The sequence below is a fragment of the Eretmochelys imbricata genome, chromosome 3 (assembly GCF_965152235.1).
Source record: "Eretmochelys imbricata isolate rEreImb1 chromosome 3, rEreImb1.hap1, whole genome shotgun sequence".
Classification (NCBI taxonomy): domain Eukaryota; kingdom Metazoa; phylum Chordata; order Testudines; family Cheloniidae; genus Eretmochelys; species Eretmochelys imbricata.
The window spans coordinates 146,420,142-146,439,206 of record NC_135574.1 but is presented as its reverse complement, the minus strand read 5'-3'; the positions used below and the strand labels follow the sequence as shown (position 1 = coordinate 146,439,206).

Sequence of the window (19,065 nt, the reverse complement as noted above, 5' to 3'; positions counted from 1 at the left end):
ATATAGTAACACTAAGTATTAGTCACACCCATCTGTTCCTCCATCCCCACTACCTCTCCCACTGAAGCTGTTGCACTTTGTAGTCAGCTGAGTTGCAATAAACATATTTTGAGTCATGAAACAGTGGCCCAGTTCAGCATTTTAAACACAATTTAAGAGGTTCATCTATACCTTGAAGTCCTGATAGGGGAGACAGTTTGAGAAATACTGGTTACAAAAATCAAAAGAAACCAGTGTCCCTCCCTGAGCTCATTTTCATGCCTACGTGAAACTATGGTAGATCAGTCATCTTCAAAAGATGGTCAGCTGAAGTGTTAAGAAAATTCCATGAGATCCTTAGAAGTTCAGTCCTCAGCTCTTAAACAGCAGAACTTCAGAGCAAGATACTGCAATACCTCCTGCAGCCACCTGTTCAACTTTAAATCCCTTCTACCACTGCCAACTTCTCATGTTCCAGCTACAGAGTGTACACTCCATTCCAATTTTGCAAGAGATAAGCTTACATGACAGATTTTAGAAGGATATGAATGAGTTTTCAGAAGGTCTAGGATTTTGGAAAAATCCTCTATCTTCATGTGGAATAAAGGGTATTGGTTTTATATATACATATCTCCATCATGACACCTTTTGCCACTACAGTACCATTTGTATTTACCATGCAAATGGTGTAAATGAAGAATCTGGGTTTAGGTGATCTTTATAAATACAACAGCTATGTGTTTTTGGACACATGCAGGAGAAACATGAACTTTTACAAATAGGACTCTTTACCACAGCATAACTCATTAGCAGTCGGAGTTGTACCAGGACCCATCCCTTGTTGCTAAAGGTCAGTAAGGTTAATTAAGGAATATCATTGTCAAACATTTTCAGTAGTACACCTTTGGTAATAACAATGGTGGGTTTATATGAGCTGACATAATTATTCTCATTTTATGTTCAGAGGGATTGATTTTACAAAATAAGTGAAAAGGGGGGGGAGAAAACCAAACCATACATACCAGAGGCAACAACAACACTGTAATTGTCCTGAAATCCATTTTCTGCTTTAACTTTTTCTTTCTCTTCGTAGTTCTTTTTTTCTTTATCTTCTTTCTGTTCATTAATTAGTTTAGCTGTGATACTTGGTGTATCTGCAAGAGAAAAAAGTACGCACATATTTTATAGGTATTAAGATGTCATGCTAATTTAATTACTACTTTATAATTTCTCACCCACTCACCAGATATTCATTTGGTCTCACTCAATTACCTTGCTGGCTTGGAGCCTTGAGTTCCATTCTAACTTCCATAATTATGTTAAGCTTCTTTAATAACAAAAGACCAGGCACTGACAGAGTACTGACAAGATGTCTTGCAACTAATTTCCTTGGACCATTTAAAGAAACAATACTTTGAAAACCCAGGCAGAAGTTCAAGTATTTAGTTGTTTGTATTCGGGTGATATAATTAGCAGAGTTAGAAAATATCACTGCTACCAACAGAAAAGAGGAGATTAAACAAAGAGAAATTACTATGTTTAATTGTTGACAACTGTAGATTTAGATGATTAAGACAAAATACTTGAACTTGGATATCGTGTTGTGCACTTCAGCTGCTAAGTACTCATTGTTTCCATTGAAGGCAACAGAAGCTGCTAGCACCCAGAACCTCTGAAAAATCAGACCACTTATTTTAGGTGCAGAACATCAGATATCCGTATTAATCTACTAATAGCAGTAATTAAACAATTGTTGTCATTTTTCCTCTTGGTTGCAGTGGATGATCTCACATTGGTAATGGATGTCATAGTGCATAAATGGCCAAATAGACCCCTTATCTCTTCTTTCGATTGGGAAGGTGATCGAGAAAATATCAAAAGGGACCACATGTGATCATCCTCATCTCCCACTAGCCAAAGGAAACATGGGCCTAGGACTTAGGTGAGCAAGGAATCGCCACGTACTTACTGCAAGGACCCCTTTTATACCACAACCCAGATCATATACAGTTAAGGCACTGAAAGAGAAACAGTTTGCCTGGGGTTCTTCTCCAGACTAATGAAGCATTTTCCTTGCTTGAAGATACAAATTGGTCGATGACACCTACTCTTCCATCTGAACCAAATTCCACTTTTGATATGGAGAGAATTACAAGACCCCTGAAATGCAGAAAATCCCAGCTATTCTACAGCTCCTCCAGCATGACAGGGAGCTGGGTCTCCATCCCATTACTAACACTGGGCAAATCGTGGACACCAGTTGCATTTTATAAATCAGGATCCTTAGGTTCTCTGAATGTGCATCATTGGGTTTCTCAGAGCCAACAGGCATATTAGAAACCCCGTCTGGGAGGTGTACTTGTAAAGCAAAATTTGAGACTGACTTATGTTGGTATATTCTAGGATGCACTTATATTGGGTCAGTATTATAATCCTCCTAGTTGCTGGTGTTTTAAGTGTTGAGCTGAATGTCATTTCAATCACTTAACGAGAAGGGAGTGATCAGCTGCACACACTGATTATTTTTGCAGATGTTGCTTCCCTATCTGCAGACGCTGCCAGAAGTAGACTGAGTCACTCTGAAATGGCCCAGTCCCTTCCTTTTCCAGAGAGATCCCACTCCCTCTGGCATCATCATCAATACTCTTCACAATTATGACGACTTTTGACTACTTGAAATATGAATAACCATGTAGTTACTGCTAATTAGCTCCACTGTATATATAATGGTATGGTTTTACCCTTCTACAAAAACTATTCCCCTCCCCTTCAGTTCAGATGGAAGGACTCTTAAAACTGGCAGGCCAAACAACATATTTCTTACCTTCCCTTTGGTCTAAATGGGATAGAAGAATTAATTTAAAAGGCAAATGCAAAGAGAAAGAATTGAGCTCCTGCCATTTTTAACCTCTCTGTGATGCATAAAGGTAACCAAAGAGGTATTGGATATCATTATTAAAAACAAACAAACACATGCTTCTGCTTCTTTATCATTAGATATTTAGACCTTGTCTACCCCAGTGTGCTAAAATACATGGTAAATAGGGAAATTATGATTTCATAAGAGATGGCAATTTGAGATAAATAGGCAGCAGGTTTAAAACAAACAAACGGAAGTACTTCTTCACACAACACATAAGCAAAGTTCAAATGTTCCGTAGGATGCATTGCATTTTTAATCACAAAGCTCCAGTGAACACGACATTTGATTTACTGAAATTTGTCTGGTAATAGAAGTGTCACATACCAGTAATTTCATGTATTTTTCCTCCATTTATTTTAAACTACTATACTCTGATGCAAGATGTTACATTAGTGCAATATGTTACTGGTCATCAGTATGTAAAAAGACTTTGGAAAAAATCAATTATGAAACAGTGTCAGTGCAGCACTGGCTGATCACAGAAACTGAGAAGACCAGATTCTCAGCAGATGTAAACAAGTATAGCCCCTCTGAAACGCACAAAGGCAATATAGCTACACCAGAGGATCTGACACAAAAAGTTAGAAAATATAGATGTTCCCAGAGATATTTTAATGGAGACACTCTTATATACTGTCAAAATTACAGCTAAGTATTTGCAAATTCATACAATGAGTATATATGAAAATATGTATTTGGTATGGACTCACTTATGTGCAATGTGTCAGAGTTGCAACTGTTGTAGCAACTATAACTTTGAATTTCCTTTGACTCCTCTAAAATGTCGACCACAGTTTAGCAATACAGACAACCTACTAAAGATTTTGTTTTTAAAATACTGTGGTGAACTTTGTATTGTGAACGCTAACCTTAATTTCCTGAGCAAGGTCATTGAGTCTTTATTAAAGTTGCACTTCTCCAAAATGTTGAACTGGTCCTGGCAGTTAAATGGATATTTAATACAGAAAAGACTACTTTAATAGTCTGACTGAAAATCTTGGATTTTATTTTTGGATAAAATAAATGCCTCAGTCATGACCATCTTGTTTGTTTTTGTTTTTCAACTTTACTCATAACTTTCAAAATTAGTTCTCAATTTCCATTTTATAGATAGAGTATTATTTATATTGCAGGTAAATATGCATGAGTGCAAATTAGATTGAAAAGGACAGTGTAAACACTCAGTGTGGACATCAGTTCTGTGATCTTTAACTTGCAATAAACGTTAGGCAAATGATCCATGTAAGGAATTATTTTTAATTGAGCATAGACAGTTAAAGGGAACTTTGAATACTGAACTCAAAATATTCTAAGTTTTTGGAAGTATCTCAGGAGAAAATTTGAAAATATTTTAAATATTGAGAGACTTTACGCATAGTATTACATTTTGTGGCCTGGCAGTTCAAGATGAACTGTTAAGTATATCTAAGATTGCCTCCTCTAAATCGATTATGTAAAGTTGAAAGAACAGTATGGCTAATCTAAAACTGTAACAGTTAGAGGAAAGCCTGTGTTATATAGTCCCAAAAAAGTAAAAAAGTTTAATCTTTGATTACTGTCTATTTTGAAACTTTTTGTTACAAGTATGCAGATATCACACATAATAGATATGTTTCTAGCAGATACAAGTTTTCCTTAACACATTATAGAATGAAACACACAGTACTGAAACTTGCCTGACACACGGTCAAGAACCTCTGCCAATGTTGTTGAGACAGGTAAGTGAAGAGTACGGAACTTGTGTCCTGCGCCATACATTGGATGTTGGATTACATGGCTGGTAGCATTAATTCTACCTTTGTACAGCTAAAAAAAAATGAAAACCACTTACTTTCAAGTATTCAGAAATAAGGCCAACAATCATGACAAGTTGTTAAACTATATTAAGTAAAATCACAATAGTAAGCCATTCACACTCCAGATCAAAAGAAAATTGTTTGAAAGTATGACAACTTGATACGATGGTAAAATTATTCAACAAAAATTAAAACAACAAAAGAAAAACAAACTTTTTTACACAAAGAAAACTGCTGCAAAAATCTATTTTTGTTTAGCACTCAGAAAAAAAAATGGTTTAAGTTCAGTACAAGACCCTCTCTTGTCGTCTTCAGTGTGCACGCACGTAACGTGTTAGGTACTTTGGGCTTTAATTTCTTTTATTTCTTAAAGTAAAAGGAAATCCCCCGCCCACTCCAATAAACTTCGCCCAGATGAGGAGGTGGTTACTACTCTTGATAAATCAATAGAAAAAAAGTTGAAGATCACATACCATTTATGAGTAAACAGAAATATAGTAGGCAAAGTAATTCTAGATTTAGCAATAGGTACTTTGCTTTTATAATACAAGAACCATTAAAGTTATTTTACTATAACTGAAAATAGCACCTCTCAACCCAGATTACCTCCCCCATTTAAATTCAGTCTTATCTGATTTCTTTAGTTAAAAAATTTTAATTGCTTTTTACCCCTCCGAGCTTTCCAAAATCCTCCCTGCCCTGCACAGGAAGAAAGGTATGATTCTGTTACTTCTTGCTCATCAACAGAATTGTTTACTAAATCCCAAATGCAGGGCCAGTTTATTCCTGTGCAACCCAATCAAAAGAAAGGGGTTGGATGGGGGTCACTGGGGCAAAATTTAGTCAGAACTCATTTTTTATGAAATCTGAGAACTCTGTAGTGTTTGAAGGGTGTGTTGCTATAGAATACTTGCTGTTCTGAAGATCTACTCTTTACAGCAAATGCCATTTCTGACCAGATTACTCCACCCACCAAGTTAGAGCTAATTTACACCCTGTTCTAGGTAGTTTAGGTGAAAAGATATAAACGTGCAATCCAATCTTTTAAAAGAGTCCGTATGTTGCAAATATATTTTAACTGTTCTGTGCACATCCACATTATGTTAGGATTTTTTCTTCAGGTGTTTCAGATTGAGCAAAAAGAAATAACTATGGAGTCCAAGTCAAGTGCCAAGAATGACTTGAGTTTGGATAATCATTTTGTCACCATGGAAAGGAAGGATCCTGGTTCCTGTAAGGAAGCTGAGCCCTTTCCCCTTTGAGGTTTTAGGCTTCTGAAGCATGTTGATAAAAACCTTCACAATCCAATGTCTGCCATCATTCAATGGGTAACTAGTGAGGAAACACAAAGGAACATCCACAAGAGAGCCCAAATCTTACTCCAGGGATGTATGGGAGACAGAGATAGACTCCCCATCAAGGGACCTCATTAACCTCTTGAGGGCCTAAGACGTGGAAATGTTTCTCTTAGAGGTGGATGGAATAGTCTTACGAGTAAATATTTGGAGTTATCTTGATGGGTCTCAGACTGAAGACAACTGACTTGCCCATTTGGTCCTGGACATTGAGGAGAACTGACCTACCTATGCAGTTATCTCCAGAGGAATCTTGCGCAGGTTAGGATAGGTGTGCAAGAGAAGTTCCAATAAGTCATCCAGACCCTGATCCCCTTCTTGTGGGGGAACTGAGGGTTCAGGGGCTGGGGACAACTGTGGTAGAGCACCCCTTCTGTGGTTCCTGAGAGGGTGGTCCCTCTAAGAGAGGCACCATCATCACAATTTTTGCTTCCTCTTTTTATCCAGATCCACTATGCTGAGTAAAGCACGGTGGGTTGGTGGGAGAACAAAGCCAAGGTGAGAAGTTTAGTAAATAGTACCATTTTGGACAAAATTATTTTTTCTTTTTAAAAATCTCCAAATTTTGCATAAGAGAAGGAAAAAGGAAGTGGGGAACGGCTGTGAAAATTGGCTTTAAAAGCCAAAAAATAAAGGAAAGGAAGGATAACTGAGCAACTGCTCTGTTCAGCCGCATAGACACAAGAGTCTGAAGAACCATACTTTGGTTTGTGGCCAAGCCCTATGGACACTGTAAAGGCATTTGAGATGCCTCTGGCATGCTAGAAGAGATGTAACAGAACGTACCACTATGGGTGATAAATAATGGTCCAGAAAACAGATGCTGAGCTGACTATAAAACCTAGCAAAATTCTGAATTGAACTGAGGTCAATTCAGATTCTCTGAATCATTTTTCAAATTTGTTTTTGTATGCTTCCAGGTCTTTGCTACTGAGACCCAAATCATATTACCACACACTGAGACAGTAGGTGCAGCCTGTTAGGTCAAATTCCTTTGAAGTCTTTTTCAATAGCTTTTGCTAAGTTAGTAACTCTCTGCAGAGTCTCTTGCTGTGTAAAATGCGTGCTTTTTATGAAGGGATCAAATTTCATACGTTTGGTAGATGGATGGAAATGTAAACACGCACTCTTCTGATGCTCCACAAAAAGTACCTTAGGAAACTTGAGCATCAGTCCTCCTTTTTAAAAAAAGTAAATAAAATGTCATGGTGACTAGGCAAGAACCTCCGAACTTCCTCAACATACCTTAGGACTGTGTTAAATGCCCCTTTCTCAACAGGTTTAACTACAGTGTTTAACATTATGTGTTAGCAGTTTCGGATGGTTGCATTTAAGAAGCTGCTCTTCTTTATTTTCGTTTTTGTTGTTCAAACTAGTAGCAAAGATGGTCTCAATTCTTCCTTTAATTTTTCCCTTACTTCTTCACCTGTAGCATCAAGCAGTGGACTTGCAAATTTAAATCTGTCTTAAGGAGTGTATCCTGGGTGCAGTGCTTCAATTGTTTCTTTAAATTGCTCATTTTGTATTACATCAAAGAGGATGTTGGCATAAAAGAAAGCTGCAACTTTAACTAGTTCAAGTCTTTTTTTTTGGCAAAACATTTTTCTTGTAAATAAATTCTCTTACTAAACTCTTAATGTCTATATTTTTCTTTAGAAAAATGTATGTTTTCATTACTATCTATTGGCAGTCTCAATTGCCACCACTTCCTTCAGTATCAGGCAACCAAAATTAAATTTCTACAATGACGTTTGGTAATCAATAACCATCAATCATTTATTGACCAGGAGCTTTCAATTTACTACAGTTAGAATCTGTGAGAACCAGCTAATGAATTCAATACTCAACATTGAAAATTAAGAGCTAAATAAATTCATAAGACATGTTATCAGAAAACCCTCAAGAGGTTTTAGATTCTAGTGAACAGACCCTCTAAAAGTTTGTAACTCCACTCACTTCTCTCTCTCCAGTGATAACTGATTCAACCCACAAACCTCATCCTCCAATCAACAATGATTCCACCAATTCCCCTTCCATCCCAGGCATTCTATAACTTGTGTCAGATAGGAGTAGAATTACTTGTGGCTCTTTTAAAGGTTACTTGTAAATATGTCAGAGTGATATACAGCAAATTAATAATCTAGAAAAAGCCGCTTAACCCTCTCCCCACATCCACCAAAAAAGTAGTTATCACTATACTCTGCAATAAATATAATAAAGAAAGTTGCCATTTTGTTTGCAAAAAAAAGCAGAATCAACTGTGAGAATGTACAAATAAATAGTGTGCAGTCAGATCGAATTGACATTCATAATGCAGACACACAAAAAACCTACTGGACATGGGGACTGAAGAAACATTGTCACTTTTTCATCCTCCAGCATCAACTGCAAAAATAACCTTCTAATAAACCCTGAAATGTTTCCAGATGTTGGGAGGTTCCCTCGTTGAGGGGATGACTGGAACAATTCACAGAGAACCTGAAAATGCAAGATTAGATAAAAATCTTAGCTTATGACTGTGCACAAACCTATAAAATAAAGCTCTGCATTACTATTAATAGCGCAGCATGGCCATTAACTTTTAAGATTTGCCGCCACTTATTTTTCAAATTAGGATTTAAATGATCTCATCTTCAATTTATCACCAGAGAGGAGAATAAATGGTTACCTATGAACAGGTAACCAACAGCAAAACAAGTTAAAAATTAATTAGGAGTAAAAAACAAAAAAGCATGAGTCATCAATATAATAATTCAAGTTTATTTTTAAGGCAATATTCTGAAAAACAAAGGCTAGTTGACAAAAATATGGAGCGGGAAAGTCAATTTTGACTAGGTGTTGCATCAAGAATGTGAAAAGTAATTTTTCTGCTTTATGAGGAATTTCGCTACACTGGGGTGATGTTCTTCTCTGAAAATGGCCTCTTCTTACTCAGTTTATCTGATCCTAGTATGCATTCACTCTTAATTTACAGATAAAAATTAAGGCTTTTTTTTTTTTTTAATGTTTTCCTTCTGTTGGCACTGCAGAGCTAACAGCTAAGAGGAAGTGAACTACAGTAGATGCTTGTTTGCAGAATCACCTTGTAAGAGCAACCACTGCTTAGGATCAACATTTCCCCTGGGAACACTTTCCCTACTGTGAATTGTCAACACTCCCCATAACATCAACAGCCACTTAGGAGCAAGATAGCAAAAGGGCACCAGTATGTTGCTACTAAAAAGCATCTGCTGCAATTCCATTCTTCTCAATATGTTAACTGAACTCCAAATGCAAGGCCACATTCTGCTTTCTGTTACCTGTGCAGCAATCAACTACACTGAAAGCAATAAAGTTGCTCAACCATGTCTGCAAGCAAAGTGTTTTTATTAATGAGAGACAAAAACCACCCAGCTTTATCTTCGGATTCCAGATTAAGAGTGCACAATTTGGCAAATTTGATCTGCAAACACACCACCAAAGTGCCATTTTTATAGTAAGTTAGCAAAACAGAAATGCACTTTAATGTAAGTGACAAAACAGAGCCCCATGCGCCATAATGAATATTGTACTAGCGGGCAGAAGAATTAATTTCTTCCATCAAACAAAGCCCAACGTGCTAATATTTCATGATGTAAAACCGTCTCTGTTAAATGGTATATTAAAGAATCAAATCTACAAATAAAAAAAATATATACTACAGAATCTACATTCACATCCCTTGATCATCCAATAAGCTATTTTTTCCTATGCAAAACTTAAGCCACGAAAGCTTAGGTTCTCAAATCTTGTACCAACTAAATTTTCACTTAAAAATAAGAAGAGTTACAGATTAAGGTTTTGCTCTTTTACCTGTGCCATCAGCCTCTGGTTATTAGGATGGCAGGAGATGCACTGTAAGAAGAATGCAACTGTTGCATTTTCAATTGCGGTCCTTTGCTGAGTGGTCAGTCCTGTTCCTGCCGTTGAAGAAAGCAAAGTAGATCTTGCACTGGTCTGTTGTGTTACCACACTGTGTCCTCCAGAAGTAGCACCAGAATGGCACAACAGAAATAAAAGTGCTGTCCACAGTGGATTGACTTCAGAACCACCCAACCAATCCTTCATGATGTGGCTGTTACCAACTTCTGTCAGAAACCTGAGTACAGGAGCAACTAGGTCTGCCGTGATGGGCATTTTATTAAAGTGCTGTGGAACATGATGTCTCCTGAGTCTATCCTGGGTAATATCCACAGATTGAGAAGTGCAGTCAGAGCTGGAAGTATGGTTAAAGCAGAAACTAGCAAGGCTTCTTACAAGGAGAGAGGGCAAACCTGAGTCCAATAATTGCTTGATAGCTTCGGGAGACTGAGATGAGGCAGCAAGGGTAGCCAAGTGAGACTCTGTTAGTGCAAGAGGTGCTTGTGCATTTTTAGAGTCATCTGTTAAAGAAGAACTAAGGTCCTGTTTTTTGCTGTCATCCGTCATAGACAGTCTATGTTGACACTGCATTGGAGGAGGGGTAATACCCATCCAGCCCATGAGTAAGGAAAAATAATTCGGGTGGATGTGGCACATTGAGCAGAGCAAACTGTCAACTGCTTTCTTCAAAACCATGTTGCAGGGAAGAGACATAGACCAGTTAAAGAGTGACCTAGAGGAGAAGGGGAAAAAAGAAAAGAAAAAAAGTCACACCAAAACAAAAATTTGTCACTCATTTTCCCTTTTACCTTGTTAGTCAAAAGTTCATAAAAATGCTTTCCAAAGATATTATAAATGAGTTTAATTATGATACAATATTCAGAGGTTTGTAGAACTTTTTTTTTAATTAACACAAATATCTGAGAATATTAGCCTACTTGAGATCACAGCATAATCTGGACACTGCATAAAAATAACTATATTTGAATTTATTTCATTAGGATATATTTAATACCGCTATTATCTAGTAGATTGAAGACGAGGTCTGTAAATCAAGAGACCCTGGTCATACAACTGTACCATTTACTTCATGCAACCTTGAACAAACTGTGACCTCAATAACTCAATGTGTAAAGATGGGGATAAGGTAACCCACCTTTGTGAAGAACTTTGCAATTAAGCGGTTTAAATATCCCAAAGTATTTTAGTAAGTTCCCAGGGCATTTTATAACTTTCTCTATTCAAGCAGCATCTAAACAACTTCTACGATAGAAGAATGAAAAATAGCGTAACGTAGACTTAGCGTAATGAAGTTCTTCTATGTACCCCTACTCTCAGTGCTCTTCTGAAGAAAATTACAATTGAAGATAGGGTACAATTTAATAAAATTAAACCTATGTAATTGCTCGGCTTAGGCGTGGTTGAATCAGATTTCTCTGAAGTGGACTTAGAGGATGACTTGCTCTTACGTTTATGAGAGTGCTCCACATCATCCCAACAAGACCCTGATTTGGGATCTGTGGGAGTAGATTCCCTTGCTCCTAAACCGGACTTTGTGGCAGGAGGCACACTCTTTGCTGAGTCAGGCTGATGTACGGGAAGAGGTGGGGCCTGGCCTGAGTCTGACTGCTGCTTCATGACGGGCTCTCTCTACGAGGTGCTTTTTGAGACAAAATTTGTGCTCTTCAAAGGTACAACTGGGCAAAGCGTGACAGATACTGCACCTTGCCGAGATACGAGCTTCATTGAGGAAGTTCAGGCAAGCATTGATGGTTTTTGCTGACAGAGGGAGTGTGGGCAAGCACAGATTTCGAAGGCTGGAGTCCAATACCATAACAGGATACCAGGAAGGAGAGAGTGGGGATGGACGACTAACCCTAAAACTTAACTAAAACTATAGAGTGAAATTCTAAACTATTCACAATCTATACATACCACATATATGCAGATTGAACAATAAAGAGGAAGATGAAGCTCCGGACACTATAGAGGTTCTGACCCAGGCCATGCAGCTGTAAGAAGGAACTCGAAAGGCGGTTGCTCTGCTCTATCTCCTCAGTTGGAGGTATGAGGAGACTGAAGGCTCATGGACAGACCAACTACTTTCAAGAATTCTCTGACTCTGTGCGCATGGAGAAAATATGCGCCCATAGTCGAATACATATATGGACCAGCACTCAAAGAATTTGTAGTTTAGAATTATTCATATATGTACCCAAAGACATACACAAATACAGATGCATTTTAAAGTCTATGAATAAGGTGTACTCTTGTTTTGTAAACAACTTATTGCAGTCTCCAGAATATTAACCAATGCACTAAACCTGGCAACAAGACAGACTTTTCAGTTACTCAGTTTAAATTTTTCAAAATGTAACTTTAATTCTTTGTTTTCAAGTTCTTAACGTCTGTAATTACCTAGAGCAGTGTTTCTAAATGACCAGTCCGTGGACCGGTGCTGATCCCTGAGATCTCCCTGACAGGGTTGAGGAAGGCAGCAAGGCGGTCCCTGGTATCAAAAAGGTTGAGATATACTGACCTAGAGGATAACCCCTGTGTTCTTATAAGGACCCGATTGACTAAACACGGCTACATCTATTTCCTTACATTGACTCCGTATGAAATTCTGTATTATTTCAAAGTTTAAATAGCTACTTTTTAGCCAATAGGTGGGGTCTGGGGAGGCAGGGGGAAAACAGTATGTGGCCATGTAATTAAAGAATATCAGAGAGCATATGAACAAGAAGGCCGAATTAAATTGCACAGGCAATCAAATCTAGCATATCCTAACTTTTGAGTACTTGACTTTGCAGCTATTTTAACATAGGGTTTTTTGTTTGGTTTTGTTTTTTTAAAGGAAAGCAGTAAACAGAATTATATGCAGCTAACACCTCCACACCCAAAATTGTGATCATCTGTAGTGCTTAAACGCTGAGCCTTCAACACTGCAGGATAGCTTGAGCTACATGACTAGCTACATTACCTGGCATCTGCAGAAGGAAGAGGAGAAGATAACTGCTGGAGCCATGTGCTGGGTCTGGAGAAACCTAGTCAGGTTCTCTCCTCCTGCCTCCCATCCTAGCCATTTATTCCTCATTTTGTATTTGTACATTTGATTTTTCCTTCCTTAGTGTAGGACTTTACGCTTGTCTTATTGAATTTAATCTTACTGATTTCAGACCAATTCTCTAATTTGTCAGGGTGGTTTTGAATTGTAATCATGTCCTTCGAAGTGCATGCAATACCTCCCCAGTTTGGTGTCATCCACAAATTTTATAAGCATATTCTCCACTCCATTATCCTACTCATTAATGAAAATGATCAATACTACAAGACCGAGGACAGACCCCTGCAGGACCCCATTACATACATTTCCTCCTACTTTGACAGTGAACCACTGAGAACTACTTGGAGTATGCTTTTTCAACCAGTTGTGCATCCACATTACAGTAATTTCATCTAGAATACATTTTTCCAGTTTGCTTATGAAAATGTCATATGGGACTGTGTCAGAAGCCTTACTAAAATCAAGATATGTCACATCTGCTGCTTCCCCCAAATTTACTAGGACAGTAAACCAACCAAAGGAGGAAATTAGGTTGTTTTGGAATAATTTGTTCTTGGCAAATCCATGCTGGCTACTATTTATCACCCTATTATTCTGTTCAGGTATGAAAATAATAGATCATGCAAACAACCTTAACTCTGCCCTACAGAGAACTTTGGGCGGGGGGGGAAGAGGGGGGAGAGAATAAGAAAAATTAATGTGCATTTAAAAATGAGTTTAATCTAATCTGGGACCAAATAAACTAAAAATCCTGAATCTTAATGGTATGGTTACTGCATGGCATCACTACAGGGCAGTTAAAGTTGTTTGACTGCCTTAACTGGGCATTTAGATACCTTAACATGTTTGCAGCAATGATTTTTTTTACCCTTAAACTACAGATATATATCCTCAGCTATAACTCCATCATAAAGTAGTTTTTATCTGAGAATTTTATCTGAGCAATGTAAAGGTGCCAGAGTGTACTGGTGAGTTTGGCCCTTAATTTGCATGCTAGGTCATGCTGTTCAGAGGACGAAATCATTATTGCTTGAGCTCAGGCTCCTCTTTCTTTATAGATTCTGTACTAGAGAACATGTACAGATTTCCCATGAAAACTTTATTTTTACCACTCTGCATTTGAAAATTACTCAGTATTTGGTTAGTTGCCCAAATACAGTTTCCCAGATGTACTCCTGTCAGGCTGGGTCCAGTCCATGCATATGGGATAGACACACTTAGTAATTATGTTCCTCAACTGAGAAACTTCATTGCATCCAGTCCTGTTACAGCTTTTCAAACTATTGGGGCTTGCTTTCTGCTTGTACATTAACCAACATACTGTGGTTGCTAGCAGAGGTTATAACACTTACTTTGTTTTTTAAAATTCTGATCATATTAATTAGGTTTTTAAATTTGAAGATAATCCTGAAATAAATGGTTATTGTAATCAGCAACTCAGGCATGGTCTGGCTAAACAGGTATGCTGAATTCCAACTTGATTACTTGGGCTGTCCACAAAAGAACATTTTCTAGTTTTTCCGTTTTAAAATGTCAACTATAGCAAAAATTTAGTTCACTAATCAAAAAGTAAAACTTCATTTGTTGTTTTAAATATAAGGATATGGTTCCTTGAGAAATTGAATCTTCTTAATATTGGAGATTTATTATACTGCAGTTGCACTAAAATATTTCCTCATTGTTTTACATGAACTGTGACCAGAGCAAGGGTGGTAGCTCCAGAAATGAAAACAAACGTTGGATCTTGATAATAGCTATAAAAACATATAAATAGTTTAATAAGTTTCAGAAATGCTGTATATTAAAAATAAGGCCACAAAGGCCATTTAATGATGTCATACATACTGAAAGAAAAGTAAATGGGATAAATGAATAATTTGGTCCCCTATTACAGTTACTATCAAAATATTTTAGAATATGTTATTTATAGCCATCTCTCTGGCCCTCTCTGTAATACAGTACCTCTTCATTAACTATAGTATATTAAGCACCAAATAAATTAGTATTCCACTATTACTGCACACGGAAAAAGCAAAATGCCTATCATCTTTTAATAAATGAAAAACAGAAGTTATAAACTTTGCATATAGTGAAATATTTTACTTGCACTACTTACTCAAAGAGCTCTCTGTTCAGCAATGCTGGTAAGTCATATTCTACAAGGAGCTCATAGCTATGCCACAAAATTGCTGCTACACAGTGCAAATGGGAAGGAGATGGCATCAAGAGACCATACTCTCTTGTTGAGCTGTTTGGGCAAATGTAACTGATCCGGACATTTTTTTTCATGGCAGCTGCTCTTGCAGAATCACTGACCCACTTCAGTAGGGCTTGAATTCTAGAAGGCAAGAGCACATAGCATATTATAACAGAAGATCAATCAGCAGTAGGAACCTATAAAACAGATCAACTAGCTGCCCCAAAATAATTTACACTAATCTATTTCTTTAAACCAATATTAAAGGTAAACTACAAATCTTATAACATTTCCCAAGGTTCATTAACTGTAGAACTTGCTTTTTTAAGTTGGGATCTCATACTGATCTGCCACAAATTGAATCCTTGTTGCACTTGCTCAAATTTCACATTTCCTGCACCATTTGTAAAGCTTGGGATGTCACTAACCATTGCAGGAGAACCAAAGACGACTTAATTCACGACTTGGCAATAATTAAAAGAACAAGTGATTTTAAACTTTATGTTTTAAATTGTAAATATTTGTAATTTTATAACACAGTGTACAGGGAAAAACCAATAAACTTTGGGAGCAGAATGTAGGGGAAGCAACAGAGCTATTGCATCCATAGCAGTATGGAAGAACAATTACCTAAAGTCCTGTAAGTAACAGCTAATATAAGCAGAAGGAAGAAAGAGGTTTCACAGATTCATAGATTCCAAGACCAGCAGAGACCACTGATCATCTAGTCTGACCTACTGAATAACACAGGCCATAGAACTTCCCCAAAATGATTCCTACAGCAGATCTTTCAGAAAAAACATTCAATCTTGGATTTAAAAAGTGTCAGTGATGGAGAATCCATCACAACCTTCATAAAATTGTTCCAATTATTAATTACTTTCACTGTTAAAAATGTACACCACATTTCCAGTCTGAATTTGTCTAGCTTGAATTTCAAGCTACTGGATGTGTTACACCTTTATTTGGTAGACTGAAGAGCCTATTATTACATATTTATTCCTCATGTAGATACTCAGACAGTAATCAAGTCACTTCTTAGCCTTGTCTTTGTTAAGCTAAACAGAATGAGCTCTGAGTCCATCACTATAGGGCATTTTTTCTAATTTTTTTTATCATTATCATGGCTCTTTTCTGAACCCTTTCCAATTTATCAGCTATCCTTCTTAAATGGTGGGCACCAGAAATGGACAACGTATTCCAGCAGCAGCAGCACGAGTGCCAAATACAGAGGTAAAATAAACTCTCTAGTCCTATTCGAGATTTCACTGCATCCAAGGGTCACATTAGTTCTTTGGCCACATCATCACGATGGGAGCTCATGTTCAGCTTATTATCCACCACGACCCCCAAATCTTTTTCCATGTCACTGCCTCCCAGGATAGAGTCTCCCATCCTATAAGTATGGCTTATATTCTTTGTTCCAAGATACATACGTTTAGCCATATTAAAAAGTATATTTTCTTGTGCCCAGTTTACTAAGCTTTCTTTGAAGAGAATGCAAAGATAGGTAAAATGCAAAACTAGAAGTTTCTTTATAGTTCTGTGCTCACAGGATATTTCAAACTGGTCCAAGAAAAGTATGTTTTAGCATAATGAGAAAACACTAAGCAATCCATTTTTAAACAATTATTTTAATACTTAAAGACATTAACAATTCAAATAATTATTTTACCTGTCCTTTGTTCCAGGGTCCTGAGTTGTTCCCAGCTGATAGAGAATGTCTATTGTAGAGTCAGAAGACAGGCCATTCAGTCTTCCAAAAAGTAAAGGGCTATTCAAATCTTGCCACACACACAAAAGGAAAAAAGTAACAGCAGAAGTACTCATTTAATTTTTTTTGTTTTTAAAAGCGCACGTGGGACACAGTTACGGAGGCAAGTGTATTATAACTCGATACTAGGATTGAGTTGAGTTTTGCATTTAAAGCAAGGATTCAATCTCAATATATAAAGAATGCCACATGTCCTCCCCCATACCACCTGTGAGTATTCAGAAAATGTTCTGAGAATTTACAAGTAAATTCATTAATTTCTCTATTAAAAATTGTTTCTTTACAATGTAGTCAGACTTTGTTCTAAGTTACCCCAAAGTGGAATACCATTCTTTAAACTTTCCCATATAGTTAAAACTCATCAAAATCTTGTGCATATGTCATATTTAATGATTTTTTAAGTAGTGATGGTAATTTCTTGTTATTCTTCATAACAGAGTTTCTTCAGCAAATTTAATGAAGATATTCCCTCTTCCAAAATGGCTGACACATCCTATTGCTCTCAGTAATACTGAGACCACTTGCAGTCCTCAGTTAGGTACCCATTTTGAGAATATTGCTCTCCATGAGACTGAGGCCACAGGATATTCTCAGAAGAACTGCCCACCACCATAACCTGCTCCTCACAGTGCTTTTCTTCACTTCCTGACAGGATAGGGAACTCTGTCCTATTACCTTAAAGAAGCTTAGCTTCACTTCTACTGGGAACAATGAGAGTTGGTGGCTATTTTGAAACAGGGCATGTTCATGAAGACAGGCTGTGACTTAAGTCCTATTCAGGATAGGAGATGGCAGCCATTTTTAAAGCAGGCTACTCCTCATGAGTTTCTCTGAAGAAAAGAAATCTATACACTAGCCTCTGCTGACAGAAACATTCAGCTAAAATATAAACAGCAAAAGTGACCATTAATACTTTTTTTTTTTTTTTTTTTTAACTCTCTCTCCCACCAGACCTATTTACTTGGGGGCAAGAGGAGGAAAAAAAAAAAGACGGTTACTCACCTTTGTAACTGTTGTTCTGAGATGTGTTGCTCATATCCATTCCAATTATGTGGTGTGCGTGCACCGCGTGCATGGCCGTTGGAGAATTTTTACCCTAGCAACACCCGGTGGGTCGGCTGTGGAAGCCCCCTGGAGCGGCGCCTTCATGGAGCTGGATATATACCCCAGCCGACCCAGTACCCCCTCAGTTCCTTTTTGCCGGCTACTCCAACAGAGGGGAAGGAGGGCAGGTTTGGAATGGACATGAGCAACACATCTCAAAGAACAACAGTTACAAAGGTGAGTAACCATCTTTTCTTCAAGTGCTTGCTCATATCGATTCCAATTAGGTGACTCCCAAGCTTTACCTAGGCGGTGGGGTCAGAGTGAAATACCGTGGATTGTAGGACCACTCTAACAAACATGCATCATCTCTGGCTTGTCGGACGATGGCATAGTGAGAGGTAAAAGTATGTACTGAAGACCAAGTAGCGGCTCTGCAGATCTCCTGGACTGGGACCTGGGCCAGGAAAGCCGACGACGAGGCCGCGGCCCTTGTAGAATGAGCAGTGAGGGGCAGGGTCGGAACACTGGCCAGATCACAGCAAGCACTGTTACAGGAAGTGATCCAAGAGAAGATCTGCTGGGATGAGACCGGGAGGCCCTTCATCCGTTCCGCCATCGCAACAAAGAGCTAGGCCATTTTCCTGAATGGCTTTGTATGCTCAGTGTAGAAAGCCAGGGCCCTATGAACATCTAGGGAGTATAGCTGTTGTGGCTGACGAGTAGCGTGCAGTTTGGGGTAAAAAACCGGGAGGAAAATGTCCTGGAAGAAAGGCTGGGTGAGGTCGTAGCCGCACCTTGTCCTTAGAGAAGATCATGTATGGTGGTTCTGAGGTAAGAGCTCTGAGCTCGGATACATACATGATAACAACGAGGAAAGCCGTTTTCCAAGAGAGGTATAGGAGGGAACAGGTGGCCAACGGCTCGAACGGAGCTCCCATAAGCCTGGAGAGGACCAGCTTCAGGTCCCACGTGGGGACTGGCTGTCGTACCTCTGGGTAGAGATGGTCCAGGCCCTTAAGGAACCTACTGACCAGGGGTTGGCGAAGAC

At 38.1% G+C, this 19,065-nt stretch overlaps 1 protein-coding gene across 1 annotated transcript in view; it reads right to left on the bottom strand.

The window, feature by feature from the left end:
* Positions 1 to 19,065, bottom strand: part of BIRC6 (baculoviral IAP repeat containing 6) — a 323,928-nt gene that overhangs the window by 128,359 nt on the left and 176,504 nt on the right. The window contains 6 exon segments of the mRNA XM_077813548.1: positions 1,002 to 1,133; positions 4,579 to 4,708; positions 8,388 to 8,531; positions 9,885 to 10,665; positions 15,116 to 15,337; positions 16,872 to 16,980. Of these exon segments, the coding sequence (XP_077669674.1) occupies positions 1,002 to 1,133; positions 4,579 to 4,708; positions 8,388 to 8,531; positions 9,885 to 10,665; positions 15,116 to 15,337; positions 16,872 to 16,980 (1,518 nt within the window).